Source organism: Pogoniulus pusillus, chromosome 35, assembly GCF_015220805.1.
Source record: "Pogoniulus pusillus isolate bPogPus1 chromosome 35, bPogPus1.pri, whole genome shotgun sequence".
NCBI lineage: Eukaryota > Metazoa > Chordata > Aves > Piciformes > Lybiidae > Pogoniulus > Pogoniulus pusillus.
The window spans coordinates 3528762-3550290 of NC_087298.1; the positions used below are offsets into that span (position 1 = coordinate 3528762).

The 21529-nt window shown below is 53.9% G+C and overlaps 1 protein-coding gene across 4 annotated transcripts; it reads left to right on the forward strand.

Moving 5' to 3' along the window:
- The first annotated feature begins 435 nt into the window (after positions 1-435).
- On the forward strand, positions 436-20440 carry TMEM268 (transmembrane protein 268). 4 transcript variants are annotated; one of them, XM_064170985.1, is made up of 11 exons: positions 436-509; positions 1188-1238; positions 1592-1773; positions 4046-4363; positions 7729-7838; positions 9775-9882; positions 12706-12855; positions 14362-14472; positions 16974-17054; positions 18051-18236; positions 19672-20440. In XM_064170985.1, exons 4-11 carry the CDS (start codon positions 4258-4260, stop codon positions 19849-19851), a joined length of 1032 nt encoding a protein of 343 aa, XP_064027055.1. In that variant the 5' UTR covers positions 436-509; positions 1188-1238; positions 1592-1773; positions 4046-4257; the 3' UTR covers positions 19852-20440. The 4 variants fall into 4 exon arrangements, with proteins under 4 accessions (XP_064027055.1, XP_064027053.1, XP_064027056.1 ...); XM_064170983.1 differs by lacking the exon at positions 436-509 and adding an exon at positions 632-745; XM_064170986.1 differs by lacking the exons at positions 436-509; positions 1188-1238 and adding an exon at positions 632-745.
- The last annotated feature ends 1089 nt before the right edge of the window (positions 20441-21529 follow it).

Consider the following 21529-nt stretch of genomic DNA (forward strand, 5'->3'; position numbering starts at 1 on the left):
TGCTGAGATGGATAAGAACAAGAACACAGACACAGATAATGCAGTTGTTTGCTCTCTGCCTTTGGGGCTGCACTCCTCTCTCTCTAACCTAACCTGCTGTCTGTGTAACTAATCCTGCTGCTTCCTAACCCCCCTGGCTGATCCTCCAAACTCACCTTGCACGTAAGGCAAAGCCTGAGGTAAGGCAGAGGGGTGGGAAGGAGGTGGGAGGGTGGTTGGGAGCCCCTCCTGGGCACTCTGGTTTCTGGGAGGGCTGCTGTGTTTCTCTATTGCTTTTTGCCTTGTTTATGTCTGCCCATAGCTGTAGGCATTGCAAATCTCTGCCTGGATATTGTGCTCAGCTGTACTTAGAAAGCTCCATTTGATTTCCAGCTCAGCTGACTCGAGTCTGGGTGATGCTCTTAAGTGGGAGGGGCAGGTAACACCCAAACCATCACACTTGCTTAGGCATGAAACAGATGATTTGAAAGCCTGCAGGGGGACAGCCAAGAGGTCCTAAAGAGTTAATGGTGTGTGGCTTTCTCAGCTCCTTGAGAGCAGCTGAATTTGATTTGCTTTCACCTTGGGATTGCCTTATTTTACTTGGGGGTTGTTGTTTTTGGTGGCTTTTTCTTGTTTTCTTGCAACTCCCTTCCCAGGCAAGCAGCACTTTGCTGCTTGTGCTGATAGGCTGAGGTTTGGTGCCAAGAGCAGCCCATACAGGCAGGTCCTGCCAAACAAGAGTTGTGTGGTGTGAGCACTGCAGGTGATTATCGACACTGCCTGCACAGAGTTGTGCCTGGGGCTCTTTCTGAGCACTCTGGTTGCTCTATTCCCCCTCTGCCAGGATCCCTGCCTTGGCCAGGAGAGGAGGAAACCAAGCCAAAGCTTTTGATGAAAGCTTTGCATGGCCCTATCTTGGGTGGGGATTTGAGCTGGGCCTGGAGCTAGAGGCAAGAGCCTGAAGACTGATCTGGATTTTCTCAGCACCTGGGCCCTGGGAGCTGGCAGTTCCCAGGCTAACAGGATCCCATGTGGCTAAGTGGCTTTGCAGGAAGGTCTCTTCCCGTGCAGCCACATGACGCAGTGAACTCATTGCTCAGCAATGTCTGCAGCAAGCAGGGCTGAAGAGTTTCCTCCCTCCAAGAGCAGAACAGCAGGCAGGCACTGCAACCAAGCTGCTTCTCTTTTCCTTTTCTCACTTTCAGACACTCCCTGAGAGGCCTGACTCCTACCCTCCATGGAGCTTCTAGCTTTTGGTGAGCCATGAAGCCATGATTCCCAGGCTAATGCTTCCTCTTTCATCTGCTGTCTCTTGGCACTGTCTCTTTGCATGAAAGCAAATGAATTCTCCAGCATACTAAGCTGTTCTGGAGGGTCTGTCTGACCCTGTGTCTCAGCCTCCTGCTTTCTTCTCCTGAGTCCAGCAGCTGGAGATGTAAGGAGGAAGGTGGCAGGCTCCTTCTCTACCAGCAGAGACTCTCGTTTCGAGCAAGCTGCAGTTGCCACCCTGCACTGTCATCCCTGCTTCCCCCTGCTTCCCCCCTTGTGCTAAATGTAGTGACCTGCTCTCAGCCCTCGGATCCTCACTCACCTCTTCTGATTCCTGCAGCCCTGCCATCGAGGCTTGGCTTCGACTTAAGCCAACTAATCTGATGCAACCTTGGGATTTGTACTCCACCAGTCCTGCCCTGTTGATTGAGGAGAAGGAGGAGGAGAGCCTGCTGTCTGCACCACTCTTCAGCTCTTCACAGCCTTTTAGGCTCCAGCTCTGGACCCCCCACCCTGCAAAAGGTGAGGATAACTCCCAGGGTGTGATCTCCTCCCGTGGCTGTGCCTGTGGTGGGGAAGCACTTTTGAGGAGCTCTAGAGGGTTAAAACTCTGTTGCTGAAACCAGCTTAGAGGAAAAGTCACATGCACAGGGGAGATTTTGCAAGTTGGTGCTTGCAGCTCAGGGGAATGAGTGTGGAGGTGCAGGCTTTTCTTGCCTTGAGTGAGCTGTGTCTGGTTAGTCCATGGTCCCTGGAAGACAGAGAGGAAAGCAACTTTCCCTCTCGGTGGTGGGACACTGAGGCACCTGAGCAGCTCAGAGCAGGATGATGGCAGATGAAGGACAGTGAGGAGAAGCAGGGAACTGAGCTGGCTTCCCAGGACCAGGAGGTGAGCTGGACCAGGTAAGCCTCTGCTCTGGGAATCAAGTAAAAAGACTTACTGAGTATTTCTCTGCTCTGTAGCCAGACTTGGAGGTGTCCTGAGAAGAAGGAGTCAAAGTTATCAGAGAGTCGTTGGCATTGCATAAAGAGACACAGAGCCTGGGGAGTGCAGGAGAAGAGAGGATGCCTCTTGTGCTAGTGCATGAGGTGACAGGGGCAGATCTGGGGAGGACCCATCTCCAAAACAGGCAGTTGTTCTGGAATAGAAGGCAGTGGAGCCAAGCCAGGTCTGTGCTGCACCAAAAGGTAAAAGCAAAGCTGCCCTTGCCAAGGAGCTGGCCCTGGCTGGAGGAGGCTCTTTCCCTCCTGCAGCTCCTCAACAGGCTGGAGGAGGCTGAGTTGCCCTCACCCTGCTGCACCCTTTGCTGTGATCTGGGGACTGTCCTCTAGAGACACAAAATTCTCAACATCTAACCCAAAGAGAGCCTTGATTCATCCCTAGCTAAATGTGAGAGCAGCAGCAACAGGCTAGGAGGTTTTAATTACATTTTCCCTCTTGTTTCCTCTGATTTTTCACACTCTGCTTTGCTGCTGTTTTTTTGGGGGGTGTGTGTGTCTTGCTTTTTGTTCCCCTATCTCCTTAACCTGAAGGGATGGAAGGCAAAAGAGGGAGAGCAGTGAGAAATTGCCTGTCTGAATCCACCTTTGGTGCTGGCAGACATGCTGTGTAACATGCTCAGCAAGAGGATCACTCAGAAGAGCCAAACTCAAGGCACAGCGGCAGCACTCCTCACCTGCAGTGGTGAAGAGCAGCTGCTGTGTCCATGCCCTGCACACACACACACACACACAGAGTGCACACCTCTTGTGCCACGTCTACCATGGCTTGATTCCTTTACCTGTCAGTTCCCAGCCCTCTGCAAGTTATTTTCTGCAATTAGAAGAGGTTTTGGTGTTGTTTCTCTTGCCTCACTTTCCTTTCTGCTGATCCTTTGACCAGTGGTTGCCCTGGCATTGTGCAGAGGGGCAGTGACAGCAACAACCAACAAAAGCACAGCAACCCTCTATGGGAGGGGGAGCAGAGGGTCCCTTGCACCAAGAGACAGCCACAAACTCCTGGTGCAAAAGTGAGGCCGAGGGGAGGTTGGAAAGTAAACGGTGGCTGTGGAGTGCCAGCCTGGCTGTGGCTGAGCTGTGTGAGTGGAAGATGATTGAAAAGTAAATGTTAGAGTCTTCCAAGCACTTGCTTTAATAACCACTCACAGGTCCTGGCAGTAGCTTAGAGGCTTACGTCAGCAGCATCTGCCTGGAAAACCCACGGGCACGGTGCCTGCTGTGGGGATGTGCCCTGCTGGCTGCTGGCACCACCCAGAGAGGAAAAGAGAGGGCAAAGGAAAGCAGAGACCCTCAGTGCTACTGGGCAGGAGCTCCTGCTCGCCTCTGCCTTCAGCAGATTCACTTTTCCTCCTTATCTGCACTGCTTCTGCATGTGCTGGGAGCAGTCCAAGGCAGCAGGGAGCAGGTTGCTTCGCTTCCTGGGAGGGCCATTTACACCTGCTCCACTTCCCTTTGCAAGTGCCCCCTGAGAGCAATAGCACAGCACCTGCTGGCTTCACAAGGAGGGATCCTGCCTAGTCCTTGAGTAGCTGTTCACCAAATGAGAAGATACAAGGACGTTGGGCTAATTTAAGGCACACTTAAGGCTAACTTTTCCACCTTTACCCCAAGATAAGGTGATGGCAGCCGAAGGTGAGGCTGTGCCTGCTGCTCCTGTGGCTGGCCAACACCTACATGGTGACAGCCTGCTCAGGGAGCAGGGTCCAAAGGGCAGAGTACACCCAAGTGGTCTGGGCTGTCATGTTTGATTTGCTCTCTCTCTGCAAGATATGGGATTCTCTTTTTCTCCTCTCAGGGCTAGAAGATGCCTCCTTGCTCACGGAAAGCAGGATCTCGAGCAAGCCATCGGTGGGAGTGTGAATGAGGATTGCACCATCTGCTCCCCAAGGGAGAGAGCAGGCTGGGGCAGGAGCTGTGCTGCTCAGTGGTGGAAGATAAGGGGGATAGACAACGTGCTGAACTTCTGACAGCACCACACAGAGGGCCTCAAGGAGAGGCACCTTCAGCATGGCACACAACAGCCAGGCTGGTGGAGCTGACAAAAATGAGTCCCTTACCTCCATCCTCTACTCTAAGAGTGACCTGAAGGAAGGATCCCTGCAGTGGGTGAAAGGTAAGCAAGCAGCTCTAGGGAGACTTTACTGTGGTCTTCCAGTACTTAAAGGAAGCCTGCAGGAAAGCTGGGAAGGGACTTTATCAGGCAGTGTGGAGATAGGATGGGGAGTAATGACTTCAACTTGAAAGAGGAGGGATTTAGATTAGGCATTAGGAAGACATTCTTCACAGTGAGGGTGGGGAGAACTGCAACAGGCTTCTCAGTGGATGCTCCCTCCCTAGAGGTGTTCAAGGCTAAGCTGGGTGAGGCTTGGAGCAACTTGGGCTAGTGGAAGGTGTCCCTGTCCCACGGCAGAGGGTTGGAACTAGATCATCTTTAAGGTCCTGTCCAAGCCAGACTGTTCCATGGTTCTGTGAACTTGTGCTGAGTGCAGTGCCCTTAAAAGACCAGAAGAGAGATTTTCCAGCGGTGCTCATCAACAGCAGCTCATTTCCAAAGGCAGCTGGACGTGGGGGATGCTTCAGCATTTTGGGGAGAGCATAGGGACACTCTGTACCTTTATTGGAAGGCCTGATGTGTAGGAAGCAATGGACATCTGCTTACTGAGAACCAGAGCCCTGGAAATCCTCCTGTCTTAGCCATCAGAAGACAAGAAACCTTTGGGAAAGTTGACTTGTGCCTTCTGAGTGATTCCCTTCCCTGATAACAATCTGCTCCCTCTCTGCTCAGTCCTGCTTCTGTGAGGGTCTGAGGTGCTGGGCAGAGACAGAAGGTAGTGTTGTGGGTGGCTCTTCTCACCAAGCCCTCCACACACCACTCAGCAGGGAACCCTTTTTGCTCGCTCAGTCTGTGGCTCCTCCATAGTGCTTGGTTTTGGCAGGGGCAAAGCAGCTCCTGTCCCTCCAGCACAGACCAAGGGCCTGAGCTCCTCTGCCAACCTGGAGTACCTCAGCTTGGCACTCAGCTTCCACAGATTGCACTGTGTTGGAAGGGATCCTCAAAGCTCATCTTGTGCAACCCCCCTGCAGGCAGCAGGGACACCAACAACTAGAGCAGGCTGCCCAGGGCCACAGCAAGGCTAATCCTGAGTGCCTCCAGGGATGGGGCCTCAACCACATCCCTGGGCAGCCTGTTGCAGTATTTCACCACTCTCATTGTGCACAACTTCCTCCTGATGTCCAGCCTAAATTTCCTCTGCTCCAGCTTCAAACTATTGCCCCACATCCTATCAGCACAGCCCCTTCTAAACAGTCCCTCCCCAGCCTGCCTGCTGGTACCCTTTGGCTACTGAAATGTAGCTAGAAGGTCTCTCCAGAACCTTCTCTTCTCCAGGCTGAGCAGCCTCAGTCCTTTCAGCCTGTCTTTATAGGAGCACTGCTCCAGCCCCTCTGATCATCTCTGTGGCCTCCCCTGGACCTGCTCCAGCAGCTCCTTGTCCCTCTTGTGTTGGAGGCCTGAGAGCTGGCCACAGTACTCCAGGTGAAGCCTATACCACAGCAGCCATGGAGAACAGGAGAGAGGAGCCCAAGGCTGAGGCTCTTTGTTTTCATGCTTGGTTCATACTCCCCACCTCCACTGCTCTGTCAGGAGGAGATAAGCCTCAGCAAACAGAACCTTCTTATCCTGAGGGTTTCAGATGTCTCTGCTCTTCCCTTTCGGACTCGAGGCAGTCATACCCTGCTGCAATGTAAGTGCCTCCTTTCACTTGGCATCTCCTGCTCCTGAGCAGTGAAGAGGTGATGAGGATGGAGGGCAGAGGTGGCAGAGAAGGGAGAGGTGAGTGCATGCTGTGTCTTTGCCAGGGGAGCACTGAGCAGTGCAGCTGGAGCAGCCCAGGGGCCAGCAGGCTGATCTCAGGTCAGCCAAGTGGGAGGGAAGCTGAAGAGCTGGGTGAAAGGCTCCAGAGAAACAGGATCTCACCTGAGCCACCCACTTCCTTAGGCCTGATCTCTTCCTCTTGGCACAGCACAGCTTGTGTAAGCTCTAGGTGAATGCCAGATGGGGTGCCTGGAGATAACAGCTCTCCTGTGCCTCTCCAAGGCTGCTCTGTCTCAGCTCTCAGCAGCCTGCTCCTCAAATCTAGGACAGGCTGTCCTCACACTTTCTGTGCTCCTGATGGCAACCTGGGTCTCTAGATTACATCTCTGATCCTGGCCCTCGCTGAAACTGGGAAAATGAAAGCCTTGAGGTGCCCAGGAGCTCTTCTGGAATGGAGACTTGGATGCTGGATGCCCTCTGAGGCTCATTCTCCAGGGCAGCCTTCTGCATCCCAGGCAATGTGGTTATTGGAAAGCATTTTCATTTGACTGCTCAAGCTTCCTCTTAGGGGGGGTGGGCAAGGAGGGGCCTCTCTAAGAGGCAGATAACCATAGCAGCACCCAGCAGCTTGAGTCCATTGTCCTTTCAGTTAGGGATCATTGAGGAAGACATTATCCTGCTGAAGATCAGAGCATCCTGTTATCTCTGGCTGCTCACTCCTGGGACGTATTTGGGTTTACTCCCTTTCCTTAGGTTGCTTCCTTTGGAGGCACATTAGGCTGCTTCCAAAGCACCTTGTGGTGTCCTGAGAAATAGCCAGCTGGGGATTCTGGACCCATTTAGGAGAGGTCATAGAATCAACCAGGTTGGAAGAGAGCTCCAAGCTCAGCCAGCCCAACCTAGCACCCAGCCCTGCCCAACCAACCAGACCATGGCACTAAGTGCCCCAGCCAGGATTGGCTTCAACACCTCCAGGGATGGCAACTCCACCACCTCCCTGGGCAGCCCATTCCAATGCCAATCACTCTCTCTGACAACAACTTCCTCCTAACATCCAGCCTAGACCTCCCCTGGCACAGCTTGAGGCTCTGTCCCCTTTTTCTATTGCTGCTTGCCTGGCAGCAGAGCCCAACCCCACCTGGCTACAGCCTCCCTGCAGGCAGCTGCAGGCAGCAATGAGCTCTGCCCTGAGCCTCCTCTGCTGCAGGCTGCACACCCCCAGCTCCCTCAGCCTCTCCTCACAGGGCTCTGCTCCAGGCCCCTCCCCAGCCTTGCTGCCCTTCTCTCAACACCTTCCAGCACCTCAACATCTCTCTGCAATTCAGGAGCCCACAACTGGACACAGCACTCAAGGGGTGGCCTGAGCAGTGCTGAGCACAGGGGCACAAGAACCTCCCTTATCCTGCTGCCCACACTGCTCCTGAGCCAGCCCAGGATGCCATTGGCTTTCTTGGCCTCCTGGGCACACTGCTGGCTCATGTTCAGCTACTATCTACCAGCACCCCCAGGTCCCTCTCTGCCTGGCTGCTCTCCAACCACTCTGTCCCCAGCCTGTAGCACCACTTGCAGTTGTGGCCTCAGCTTTCCTTTGCCAGGTATTCCTTAGCTCCTAGGAGAAAAACCCACACCAGAGCTGTGCTCATGACATTTCTGGGCTCTTGCAGAATCCCTCAATGGCCAGGTGCTTATGGTGCTCAGCATGGACAACAATTGCTCAACCACCTCCTTTGACATGGAGCTTTGCACAGAGAAACTGAAGTCCCTTGGGGTTCAGGTAAGCTCCTCTTGTGTTATCTGCTCTGGGGACCACGTGGGAGTGAAAGCTCCTTGCATCTCCTTTGCTTTTGCAACCACATCCCACACAGCTGAGAGCTGCTTGTTTCAGTTCAACTTCAGCCTGTTCCCCACAGCCAGAAAATGAGAATCACAGAATTAAGCAGTTTGGAAAAGACCTCTAGGATCAATGAGTCCAAGCTAGCACCTAACCCTTCTAATTAACTAACCCATGGCACTGAGTGCCTTGTCCAGACTCCTTTTAAACACCTCCAGGGGTGGTGACTCCACCACCTCCCTGGGCAGCCCATTCCAATGCCAATCACTCTCTCTGACAACAACTTCCTCCTCACAGCCAGCCTAGACCTCCCCTGGCACAGCTTGAGGCTGTGTCCCCTTATTCTGTTGCTGGGTGCCTGGGAGAAGATCCCAACCCCACCTGGCTACAGCCTCCCTGCAGGCAGCTGCAGATAGCAATGAGCTCTGCCCTGAGCCTCCTCTGCTGCAGGCTGCACCCCCCCAGCTCCCTCAGCCTCTCCTCACAGGGCTCTGCTCCAGGCCCCTCCCCAGCCTTGCTGCCCTTCTCCAAACACCTTCCAGCACCTCAACAGCTCTCTTGACTTGAGAAGCCCAGAACTGGACACAGCACTCAAGGTGTGACCTGAGCAGTGCTGAGCACAGGGACAGAAAGACTTCCCTGATCCTGCTGGCCACACTACTCCTGAGCCAGCCCAGGATGCCATTGGCCTTCTTGGCCATCTAGGCACACTGCTGCCTCATGTTCAGCTGCCAACCTATACCCCCAGATCTGCCTGGCTGCTCTCCAACCACTCTGTCCCCAGCCTGTAGTCAACTCCAATGATCTTAGATTAAACCTCCATGAAGAAGCCCATCCACGTTTGAAAGTCACTCTAGTGGGACATCCCTGGCACAAGCTCTCTTGTCTCATCCTTTGTCACTAAAATGTGTTCTTTTTTCCTTGCACCTTTCCCTGCACTTCCCAGGAGACATTCCTCACTGCAAATGAGGCAAGAACATGAGCCTGGGGTCTGTGACAGCTCTGTGGATGAGACTGGAGCTGTGCTCTGGGACACAGCTTGCAATTGCAGTGCCAGCCTGGCCCCACGGTGACTGCCAATGAGCACACCTCTGAGGAGCAGCTGAGGGAGCTGGGGTTGGTTAGGCTGGAGTAGAGGAGGCTGAAGTGAGATCTCATTGTGCTCTACAACTGCCTGAAAGCAGGCTGTAGCCAGGTGGGGTTGGTCCCTTCTCTCAGGCAACCAGTGACAGAATGACGGACACAGCCTCAAGCTGTGCCAGGGCAGGCTCAGGCTGGATGCTAAGAAGTTCTTCACAGCAAGAGATTGGCATTGGAACAGGCTGCCCGGGGAGGTGGTGGAGTCTCTGTGGCTGGAGGTGTTGCAGCCAAGCCTGGCTGGGGCACTTAGTGCCATGGTCTGGTTGGTTGGGCAGGGCTGGGTGCTAGGTTGGGCTGGCTGAGCTTGGAGCTCTCTTCCACCCTGGTTGACTCTATTCTATTCTCCACACCCTCTACCAGCTTTGTCCCTGGAAGCAGTTAAAATCAGACTGGATGTGGCACTTGGTGCCAGGGTTTAGTTGATTAGATAATGGTGGGTGTTAGGCTGGGCTTAGTGATCACAGAATCACAGGGTGTCAGGGGCTGGAACCCAGAAGTCTTTTCCAACCTGACTGATGCTGTGATGGATGCACTGGGGCCCTGAAGCAGGCTGCCCAGAGAGGCTGTGGAGTCTCCTTCTCTGGGGACTTCCAAACCCTGCCTGGATGCATTCCTGTGTGGACTACCTGGAGGTCCCTTCCAACCTCTGAGGTTCTGTGATTCTGTAAAGTAGTGCTGCTGGGACTAGGAGCCCGAAAGTGATGGTGGGGCTCTAATCTGCTGTTCTCTCCCCGAGCAGGTGGCAGGGGATCAGTGGAGGAGGTTGCTCCAGGATGCTGTGCTGAAGCCTGAAGTGAGGAGGTACATGTTCTACAACTCCAGCGCCTTCCAGATCGCCGTGGCTGTGGTGAGGACACAAGGGTCTCGCAGGGGCACCTGCTGAGATGCACCAAGAGGCATCAGGGAGTGGCAGGACTTGGGGGGAATGGAGCAAAGCTGGAGGTGGGGAGAGTCAGGCTGGATGTTAGAAGAAGTTGTTGAGCAGGAGAGTGGTGAGAGGCTGGAATGGGTTGCCCAGGGAGGTGGTTGAGGCTCCATGGCTGGAGGTGTTTGAGGCCAGGCTGGCTGAGGCTGTGTGCAGCCTGCTCTAGGGTAGGGTGTCCCTGGGCATGGCAGGGGGGTTGGAACTGGCTGCTCCTTGTGGTCCCTTCCAACCCTCACTGATTCTATGATTCTAAGACCTACACCTGGGGCTCTTGTGCTCAGGGAGGGAGGGAGGTTTGGCTGAGCAGGAGATAACTAGTTTTCACATGTTCTAGTGGGCTCCACCTTTGTAGGTGGAGGGCAGAGTACCTTCTCCAGCCCCAGGGAGGCTGTAGCCAGGTGGGGTTGGGCTCTGCTGCCAGGCACCCAGCAACAGAAGGAGGGGACACAGCCTCAAGCTGTGCCAGGGCAGGTCTAGGCTGGATGTCAGGAGGAAGTTGTTGTCAGAGAGAGTGATTGGCATTGGAATGGGCTGCCCAGGGAGGTGGTGGAGTCTCTGTGGCTGGAGGTGTTGCAGCCAAGCCTGGCTGGGGCACTTAGTGCCATGGTCTGGTTGACTGGATAGGGCTGGCTGCTAGGTTGGGCTGGCTGAGCTTGGAGCTCTCTTCCAGCCTGCTTGATTCTATGATTGTATGATCTATGTCCTCCTTGCTTCTGGCCTCTCTCCTACCCAAATTCAGGCTGTGTGAAGTAAAGGCCAAGTGATTGTTAAGTTTTTGCCTGTCTTTATGCCAAGGACAAATCTCTCAGTCCTTAACACAGCCTTTGAGCCCAGTGCTCACCCTTTGAGTGTTCTTGTGACTCAGTGGTCTCTGCACCACCCTGACTGCTGTGACAGAGGAGCTTTCTAAATAAAGGGACTTTCAGAAGTGCTATCCATATTGAGTGCATTCCTTATCTGAATGGAAGAGCTCAGTTGCAATCCTTCCTAGGTATGAATCATCATTGCTGTCTCTCTCTGCCTTTGAGGAGCAGTAATATGTTGCAATAAACTAGAGCTCACTCCATCCTTCTAGTCCTTTGTTCATCCTTCCAGTCCTCTATTTCCCCTACTCATTATTGGGAAGAATTCCTGTCCTTTCTCTCTCTCTGAAAACCTCCTGTGACTCAGTTTCTGGTGAGGTATTGCTCTGGGACTAGGGAGAACTAAGTGAAACTGGAAGTGGCTAGGGTCAGATTGGATGTTAGGAAGAAGTTCTTCAGCATGAGGGTGGTGAGACACTGGAATAAGTCTCCCAGTGTGCCAGTGTGAGCCTAGCTGAGATATTTTAGTGAGAGGAACTGGATGCTAGGCTGTGAAAAGGAAACAAAGGTGATGTCTGCTGCACTCAGAGGCTTGCTGAGATGGATAAGAACAAGAACACAAACATAGATAACAGAGTTGCTCTCTCAGGCTTGGCTGCATGCATTTCTCTCTCCCTAACCTGCTGTCTGTGTGACTAATCCATCTGCTTTCTAACCCCCCTGGCTGATCCTCCAAACTCACCTTGCACATAAGGCAAAGTCTGGGGTAAGGCAGAGGGGTGGGAAGGAGGTGGAAGGGTGGTTGGGAGCCCCTCCTGGGCACTCTGGTTACTGGGAGGGCTGCAGTGTTTCTGAATTACCTTTACCTTGTATGTATCTGTCTATAGCTGTAGGTGTTGCAAATCTCTGCCTGTACACTGTGCTAAGCTGTACATAGAAAGCTCCATTCTGATTTCCAGGCTCAGCTGAGTCTACTCTGGGTGATTTTGTAACAGTAGGGGCTGGGTAAGACCCAAGCCATCACACCCAGGATGGTGGTAGAAGCCTCATCCCTGGAAGTTTCTAAGACCAGGCTGGATGTGTCTCTGAGGAACCTGATCTAGTGTGAGGTGTCCATGCCTATGGCAGGGGGGTTGGAACTGGCTGATCTTTGTGTTCCCTTCCAGCCCTGGCAGTTCTGTGATTCCATGGGACAAGGGACTGGTATTTACAGAATGATAGATCATAGAATCAGGCAGGGTTGGAAGAGACCACAAGGAGCAGCCAGTTCCAACCCCCCTGCCATGCCCAGGGACACCCTACCCTAGAGCAGGCTGCACACAGCCTCAGCCAGCCTGGCCTCAAACACCTCCAGCCATGGGGCCTCAACCCCCTCCCTGGGCAACCCATTCCAGCCTCTCACCACTCTCCTGCTCAACAACTTCCTCCTCACCTCCAGACTCACTCTCCCCACCTCCAGCTTTGCTCCATTCCCCCCACTCCTGCCACTCCCTGACAGCCTCAAAAGTCCCTCCCCAGCTTTTTTGTAGCCCCCTTCAGATCCTGGCAGGCCACAAGAAGGTCACCTGGGAGCCTTCTCTGCTGCAGCCTGCACAGCCCCAAATCTTTCAGTCTGTGCTCACAGCAGAGCTGCTGCAGCCTCTGAGCATCCTCCTGGCCCTGCTCTGGACACACTCCAGCATCTCCACAGCCCTCTTGTCCCAGGGGCTCCAGAGCTGGATGCAGTACTCCAGGTGGGGTCTCAGCAGGGCAGAGGGGGAGAATCACCTCCCTGGCCCTGCTGGCCACACTGCTGCTGCTGCAGCCCAGGCTCTGCTTGGCTTTCTGGGCTGCAGGTACACACTGCTGGCTCCTGCTGAGCTTCTCCTCCAGCAGCACCCCGATGTTTTCTTCACTTCCCCCATGGCTCTGTGGCTCTCACCACTCTCCATGGCTTTCACAGGTTTTCTACGTGTCTCTCTGGACAAACATTTACTCCACAGTGCAGCTGTGCTCCTTTGGCCATTACTGGGGGGCCAGCCTGCTGGTCACCTTGGCTGCTGTCGCTGTCACCGTGGCTGTCATCCTGGTTATCCACCGTCGCCAGAGGAAGGTAAGAGGAGGCTGGCTGCCTGCCCATGCAACCTGCAAAGAGGGGACTCCTTCCCACCCAAGTGCTGGGACCCAGGCCACCTCCTAGAAGCACATGAGCAGCATAACTATCTCAGAAGGGAGGAGTATTTTGAAAGCAGACTTGGAGTTTGGGTTCAGGTGAGGGATGTTCTACAGCCAAGGAAAGAGTTGTGATGCCTGAAATGTAGGTGTTAGAACCTGGCAGGCTGGCTCAGAGCTCCTGCTGCTGAGCAGCCCTCTGAGCATCCTCCTGGCCCTGCTCTGGACACTCTCCAGCATCTCCACATCCTTCTTGTCCCAGGGGCTCCAGAGCTGGATGCAGGACTCCAGGTGGGATTTCAGCAGAGCAGAGGGGGTGAATCCCCTCCCTGGCCCTGCTGGCCACACTTCTGCTGCTGCTGCAGCCCAGGCTCTGCTTGGCTTTCTGGGCTGCAAGTGCACATTGATGGCTCCTGTCAAGCTTCTCTTCCAGCAGCATCCCCAAGTCCCTCTCCTCAGGGCTGCTCTCCAGCTACTCACTGCCCAGCCTGGATTTGTGCTTGGGATTGTCAATTTAGTTGGAAGAGACCTTTGAGATCACTCAGTCCAGCTCTTAACTGCCAGATCACCCCTAACCTATGTCCCTCCATGGCTTTGAAACCCCTTCAGGGATGGGGACTCCTCCACTGCCCTGGGTAGCCTGTCCTATGCCTTGACAATCCTTTCAGTTGTAGAGTCATGGTCCAGGTCCCCCCCACACCTGCCTTGCAACAGGTCCAGGAGAAAAAGGCAACTCCTAGCTCGAAGAGATTGCAGTAAGATTACAAAGCTGAGGCAGAGTGGGCAGTAGAAGGAGGTGATGCTAGCATGAGAGGCAACCAGTCTGCAGCATCCACTGCTTGCCTGCTGTCAGCTTTCGTTTGTTGGACCATAGCAGCATGGAAATTTCTAAGGAGTGATCTGGAGAATAATCTTGGACAGGCTCCATTCAAAATCCAGAGGGACCTTTGCACTGAGTGCAGTGGGTTTTGGAGCAAACCTCTGCTGACAGCTGTGGAGTGGCTCTTCCAAAGGAAAAGCTGGCAAACAGAGGCTCTGGAAAGGAGTCATAGAATCATAGAATCATAGAATCAACCAGGTTGGAAGAGACCTCCAAGATCATCCAGTCCAACCTATCACCCAGCCCTATCCAGTCAACTAGACCATGGCACTAAGTGCCTCATCCAGTCTTCACTTGAGGACTGCTGGGGAAGGAAGAGAGAAGTGACAGAGGAAGGCAGTGAAATGAAAGAACCCTGAGTGAGATTTCTGGCAGCACAGCCATCTGCTAGTGGTGGCTTGGCCAGTGCTGAGGGCTAGTGACAACCCTGCCTGATTGCAGGCTGCTCTTGTCACTGCTTTCCTCCCAGAGAGGTGGCGTTTGGGGTTGGGCAGCTGCGGTTTGCAGCCCTGGGCTGGCCCAGCCTGGGCTGCAGAGCATGCTCAGCTTTCCTGCACTCCTTACCAGATCAATATGAACACAGATGTCAGGCTGGCAGCTCTCAATGAACTCCTGATCAAACACAGTTTAATCCTGGGCATTACAGATGCCCTGGATGGGCCACACAACATCCTGCAAGTATCCTTTCCGTGGAAAATCATCTGCACCCCTCCTGGGTAGCTAATTCATGACGTGGAGGTGTTTGTAGGTGGTCCAGGAGGGTTTCCAGTGGGTGGGATTTCTAAGGTTTGGGGTTTGTTCTCCTCTTGGATGGCAGGAGGGATTGAGTGTTTTTGTCTTCTCCAATAAATGGAGATTGAGATATGCCCAAAGGCAATTAAAAACAATGAGCCTAAGAGATTGAAGAGGGATTAGTGTTTTGGGCAGGCAATTATTCCTAGAGTGTCTTCTACTTAGATGACAGTGATGGCTCGTAATAGGAGCAGAGGGACAGCACTGTGCCTGTGCAAAAAGAAACCCCAGACAATAGCAGAGTCCCTGTCCCTGGGAGCTTCTCTTCTGCCTTGCAGAGATAAACTGAGCCAACAAGGACCCAAGGAGATCCTCCAGTCCAACCCCCCTGCCAGAGCAGGACCACACAATCCAGCTCAGGGCACACAGGAACACATCCAGACAGGCCTGGAAAGGCTCCACAAAAGGAGACTCCACAACCTCTCTGGGCAGCCTGTGCCAGGGCTCTGGGACCCTTCCAGTCAAGAAGTTGCCCCTTGTGCTGAGCTGCAACCTCCTGTGCTGCAGCTTCCATCCATTGCTGCTTGTCCTAGCCCAGGGAGCAGTGAGCAGAGCCTGTCCCCACCTCCTGACCCCCAGATGTTTATAAACGTTAATTAAATCCCCTCTCAGTCTTCTCTTCTCCAGACCAAGCAGCCCCAGATCCCTTAGGCTCTCCTCCTCAGGCAGTGCTCCAGTCCCCTCATCATCCTCATAGCCCTCCATAGGACCCTCTCCAGCAGATCCCTGTCCCTCTTCAACTGAGGAGCTCAAAACTGAACACAGTATTCAAGATGAGGTCTCAGCAGGGCAGAGTGGAGGGGATTAGAACCTCCCTGGATCTCCTGAACACTCTTCCTAATGCCCCCCAGGCTCCCATTGGCCTTCTTGGCCACCAGGGCACATTGCTGTGCCATGGATGTTCTCCATCAGCACCCTCAGGTGCCTCTCCCCAGGGCTGCTCTCCAGCAGTCACCTCCCAGCCTGGACTGCTGCAGTTTATTCTCCCTCCCCAGGTGCAGGACTCTGCACTTGGCCTTGGTGAACCTCATCTGGTTCCTCTGTGCCCAGGTCTCTCTGGATGGCAGCACAGCCTGCAGCTGCCTCAGCCAAGCCTCCTAGCTTGGTGTCAGCAGCAAACCTGCTGAGCAGCCTCTGTCTGTCTGTGCCCTCATCAATGTCATTGATGAAGATGTTGACCAGGACTGGCCCCAGCACTGATCAGATAAACTGAGCCAACAGCATCCCAGTGCCTCTGCTCTCCAGGTGGTTTGCAGTCCTGGGCACATCAAAGGACTTGATTTCATGGCCAGGTGTGTGTCTGCCAAACACTTCTGCCCTTTTAAATGGATAGGTTGAGGAATCACAGAAACAGGTTGGAAGAGATCTTTAAGACTGCTGGCTCCAACCCAGCACTGCGAGTTCACCACTAAACCATCTACACAGCTTCAAAACCCCTCCAGGGATGGGGACTCCACCACTGCCCTGGGCAGCCTGTGCAAGGGTTTTATAACCCTTTCAGGGAAGAAATTATTCCTATGAGGAATAACTATGTTGGCCATTACTCATAGAGGGTAATGTCCAACATAAATTTCCCCTGGTGCAACTTGAGGACATCTCCTCTTGTCCTGACAAGAAACCAGGTAGGAGGAGGCTCATTTGGTGCTTTTCAGACATACCTTTATGGCACAGGACAGAGTTTTAGGGGAGCCTTCATTTTTATCTACATGTCCCAGAACTACCTGAAAGCAGAAGACAACCCAAGGCTCTATGATTTCTTAGGCTGCTGCAGCATCATCACCACCTCTTGTCCTGTCACAACAGGTCCTGCTAAAAGGTCTGTCCCCAGCTTTCTGATCAGCACTTTACGTACTATGAGGCCACCAGAAGGTCTCCCTGGAGCCTTCTCTTCTCCAGACTGAACAAGCCCAACTCTCTCAGCCTGGCTTCACAGCAGAGGGCTTCCAGTCCTGCCATCGTTGCTGTGGCCTCCTCTGGTCCCACTCTAACAGGTCTGTGTCCTTCCTGTGCTAAAGACTCCAGACATTTAGATGTAAGGCCACTGGCATTAGCAAAGAGCAATGCCCTGGGTTGTCCTGGTTGTCATCCCTCCAGGATGCAGGAGATATGCAAGCAGGACTGGCTTCCTCCTGAGGCAATGGCTCCTTTCCTGCCACTGCCACTCCTCTTCTCTCCCCCATTGCCATATGGTTATTGCCTTAGTGCAGATCTCTGGGCTCCAGCCCTGTGATGTGTTACTTGGTTCCTGCCTGAGTCCTGAGCATCCCTAGGGCAGAAGCTGCCTCAGCTCCACTTCCTCCAAGGTCTCTACCACGACCTGCATGCAGATCTAAGGGCTGTGGAGAGGGAAGCATGGACAGACCCTTTCCTTAACTTGCCCATCCCAGCTGTGGTTTGTGCACTTCAGCCCAGAGCGCTGCCTCCAGTCCTTGGCAGCTCACATCACAGACCTGCAGAGGACACAAGAGGTAAGTGCTGGGGGTGCAGCAGGTCCACCCCTGTGCCCTAGCTCTGCTGGGGTGGAGGTGGGTGAGGAGAACCGAGTGAGTGTACTCCTGGGCATCCCCTGCTGTGAACTGGGGATCTGGACAGCCTGGAAGGGGGAGAAGCTGCAGCTGTCAGTGCCCAGTTCAGCAGGGCTCCATTTGCTACCTGCATGTCTGGATAATTAACTGTGTGGCTTTAATAAGTCAGGAATCAAGGGCTAAGTCTGAAAGCCTGCAGCACACCCTGGAACAGCTGACACCTTGAGCTGTCCTTCTGAAGTAATGGCATTGCCTGAGGGATAAGTGAACACTCTACTGGGCTACCTGGGTAAAAACATTGTCCTCTTGGCCTTCAGCAGAGGTTTTTTTTCCCCCTCTCTGGGTGTATAAATCTACAAAGACTAATCTGCCCTTATGTGATGGTTTGGGTGTTTCCTGATCCCCCCCTCCCTTATGAAATCACTCAGCCAGCTGGAAATGAAGGAATGAAGCTTTCTATGTACAGCTTAGCACAATGCACAAGCAGAGATTTACAATGTCTGCAGGTGTAGACAGACATAAACAAGTTAAAGGTGATGCAGAAACACAGCATAGAATGGTCTAGGTTGGAAGGGACCTCAAGGACCACCCAACTGCAGCCCCCTGCCATAGGCAGGGACATCTCCCACTAGAACAGGTCACTCAAGGCCTCATCCAACCTGGCCTTGAGCATCTCCAGGGAGGTTATGGAGCACAGGAGCACCCAATGTGATCTTTGATCTTGATGTGATATTCCAGCTAGACTAAACACCCTCAGTTCCCTCAGCTTCTCCTCACCAGCTCTATTCTCCAAACCCTTCACCAGCTCCTAATGAGAACTCCCAGAAGTTCAAAACATGCAGGAGGAAATGGCACCCTCCAAAAGCTGTCCTCAGGACACCACTGCTGCCTGCCTTTGGAGACCCCCTCCCTCCACCCCAACATCTCTTTCTCTTCCAGGCAGGCCTGCGGCACAGCCTGGACCAGCTGTGTGTGGTGATGGAGGCAGTGGTTCAGCCTGACCCACAGCTGGAGGAGGAAGCTTCACATGAAGAGTCTCCTCTGCTCTCCACTGCAGTGAACCTCAACAAAGAGCCTGTGACATGCAATGAGCTGCTCCACCTCATTCCTGAGGGCCCACCTGAGGTAATGAGAAATATCCCACCCCAGAGGTGCAAGGTAGAGGTCCTGAATCGCCTCCCCAGGCACCTCACCTCTGTATCACACAGTATCACAGTATCACCAAGGTTAGAAGAGACCTCACAGATCATCAAGTCCAACCCTTTAGCACAGAGCTCAAGGCCAGACCATGGCACCAAGTGCCACATCCAGTCCTGCCTTGAACAGCTCCAGGGACGGCGACTCCACCACCTCCCCGGGCAGCCCATTCCAGTGTCCAATGACTCTCTCAGGGAAGAACTTTCTCCTCACCTCCAGCCTAAATCTCCCCTGGCACAGCCTGAGGCTGTGTCCTCTCCTTCTGGTGCTGGCCACCTAGCCATGGCAACACCTCCTTTGTTCACCAGCAGGAGCACCTGGAAGCCTGAAGACCTACACACAGTTTCTGCAGCCCTGACACTGCTGAGCAGCTACTGCTGAATCCTAGAGGAATTAGGGCTTGGGCTTTTCACAGAATCAAGCAGGTTGGAAGAGACCCCCAAGCTCATCCAGCCCAACCTAGCACCCAGCCCTAGCCAATTAACCAGGCCATGGCACTAAGTGCCCCAGCCAGGCTTGGCTTCAACACCTCAGAGGAATCATAGAATGTCAGGGGCTGGAAGGGACCTCACAAGCTCCTCTGGTCCAGCCTCCTGCCAGAGCAGGATCACCCAGAGCAGATCACACTGGAACACATCCAGATGGTTCTTGAATATCTCCAGAGAGGGAGATTCCACAACTTCCCTGGGCAGCCTGTGCCAGTGCTCTGTCACCCTCACAGGGAAAAAATTCCTTCTCAGGTTCACATGGAACCTCCTCTGCCTCAACTTCCACCCTTTGCCCCTTGTCCTGTCACTGGGCATCACCAACAAGAGGCTTGCTGGTGGCCATGGGTCTGCACATTTGGAAGACAACCACTTCCAGTGCCTGTGTCTGGGGTGCAGATGAGGCCTGGCTATGGCTCCTGTGTGGAGCATGGCTTTAAAGACTTGTGCTGTGCTGAGCAGCCAATGTGTCCTCATTCCTGCTCAGCAAGAAGCCTCAGAAGGGCTGGGTTTGATTTAGTTCACTCTTCTCTGCTCGCTGTTGCTAAGCAAACTCGTGCAGGTGACATCCAGCAGATTGAAGCTCTCTGCCTGTCTACAGGCAAATCGAAAGCAGCAGGAGGCATTGGCCAAGCAGGCAGGTCCCTGCACAGCCTGGCTTTGCAGCCACCCACCACTGAGTGGTCATTTCATGTCACTCCTCTGTGGGGACAGTGTGACCAGAAGGGGATCTGGGACAGTTATGTATGCTGTTGGCTCCTGTCCTGTTCCCTTCAGACAAGGACTGTCCTTGGCTGAAGGAGCAAATGGTACTCACTGTGTCATCCACGCTCCTGCGGGCAGCTGCTCTGCTCTGACACTTCTTCTGCTCCTTCCAGGTGATGGCCCAGCAGCTCCTGGTCATCTTCAGTGGGTGCTACGTCCGCCTGCTGGTCACTGGCCAGCTCCCTGGGGCTGTGGCAGGGGGGCACCTGGAGCACTGCAGTGTGCCCTGTCTCTGCCAGTTCATCCGCACCACCGCGCTCAGCGCCCACCAGAGCTGCTGCGTGGGCAGCTGAAAACAGAGACCAAAGCTGTCCATGCACCAGGGAGCAGAAGCTGTGGGGCAGAGGAGGAGGCTGGCACTGCTCTGCTGGGCTTCCCTGGGTGAACAAGTGGAAATGTGACTCTAATGAAACGTGTGAGAGCCCCACCAGAAAGCTGCTCACCGTTGAGACCTTCTGCCTGCTGTGAAGGAGCTGTCCTGAGGACCAGAGACAATCCAAGGACAGCCTGGAGCTCCCTTGGGAAATTTCCCACTGCTGTTACGTGGGGACCCTGGAAAGCAATGGGGAACCTCTGGGTGCCAGGCCCATGCCTTTGAGATGAACTGCTTGTGGGGTTTCAGTCTATGTGTAGTGATGTTTGCTCCAGATTAGGTTTGTGTCATGTAGCTGTCAGTGACAGTGAACTTTGTTCTAGGCTTAGGACAGGGACTTAAGACAGACATAACTCAAGAACTAGCTTGGGACAATGCTCAGTACCTGCCACTGCTGCTGCCTTCCCTGGGAGGTTGGTGATGGACCTCTTGATGATCCCTGGCATTGAATGTAAAAGAAGGTACTAGGCCCTGGGTAAGATCTCACCTTGAGTGCTGTGCTGAGTTTTGGGCTCCTAGGTTTAACAGGGACAGGGCTGTGAGGATGATGAGGGGACTGGAGCACTGCCTGAGGATGAGAGGCTGAGGGACCTGGGGCTGCTGAGTCTGGAGAAGACCAAGAGGGGATCTAATAAATGTCTATAAATCTCTGGGGGCTGGGGGTCAGGAGTGGGGGGAGAGGCACAGGCTCTGCTCATGGCTCCCTGGGATAGGACAAGGAGCAATGGATGGAAGCTGCAGCACAAGGGGGAACTTCTTGCCTGGAAAGGTCCCAGAGCCTGGCACAGGCTGCCCAGAGAGGTTGTGGAGTCTCCTTCTGTGGAGCCTTTCCAGGCCTGTCTGGATGTGTTCCTGTGTGCCCTGAGCTAGATTGTATGGTCCTGCTCTGGCAGGGGGGGGTGGACTCGATGATCTCTTTGGATCCCTTCCAACCCCTGACATCTGTGGTTCTGCCATCCTCTGTAAGGCATCCTGGAGCAGTGCTCTTTTCAGACTCCCTTTGGGACAGGCTGATCTTTGGTTTTCCTTTCCTCCTTTCTCCCCACTGCATGAGGACACACTGGGTGAGAGGAGCCAGGTGTGAGGAGGAGATTTTGTGTGGAGCCCATGGGGCAATGGGCAATGCTACACTGTAAGCCTTCAAGAGGTGGTGTGCTCAGGTGGTGCCTATGCAGAACTGCTGCATGGCTCAGCAGCTGCTGGTGTCCCCCTCTGTCCCCATGAAATCCAGGTGACTGCAGGCACTGCTCTTTGCCTGACCCCCTAACCAGTTAGGCAGTGGCAGATGTCAGAATAAAGAATTCTAAGCCTGTGTTTTCCAGCCTTGCTGTGTGCACAGGAGAGTTTATGTCTGCTCATCACCTTCCAGCCCTTCCTCCCTCCCCATCTCCTGCAGCCCCCCCCAAGCAGGGCTTTTGCCTCTCCCACCAGAAGGCAGCTCAGCATGGGACACAGCCAGCCAGGAAGAGGTTAAAGTTAAGGTCACTAGTTTGTGCATGTTCCTTGGCTGTGTGCATCCCATTCTGTCACCAAGCATCTCCTCCTCACATGATTCTTTGCCAGAAGAGTTTTGGTCCCAAAGGCCAAAGCTTTGCTCA

Excerpts from the sequence above, each read along its gene's own strand:
- TMEM268 (XM_064170985.1), top strand. The coding sequence starts at position 4,258 with ATGGCACACAACAGCCAGGCTGGTGGAGCTGACAAAAATGAGTCCCTT. Across the intron at positions 4,364-7,728 it reads ATCCCTGCAGTGGGTGAAAG|AATCCCTCAATGGCCAGGTG; the intron begins GTAAGCAAGCAG and ends GGGCTCTTGCAG. Across the intron at positions 12,856-14,361 it reads TCCACCGTCGCCAGAGGAAG|ATCAATATGAACACAGATGT; the intron begins GTAAGAGGAGGC and ends ACTCCTTACCAG.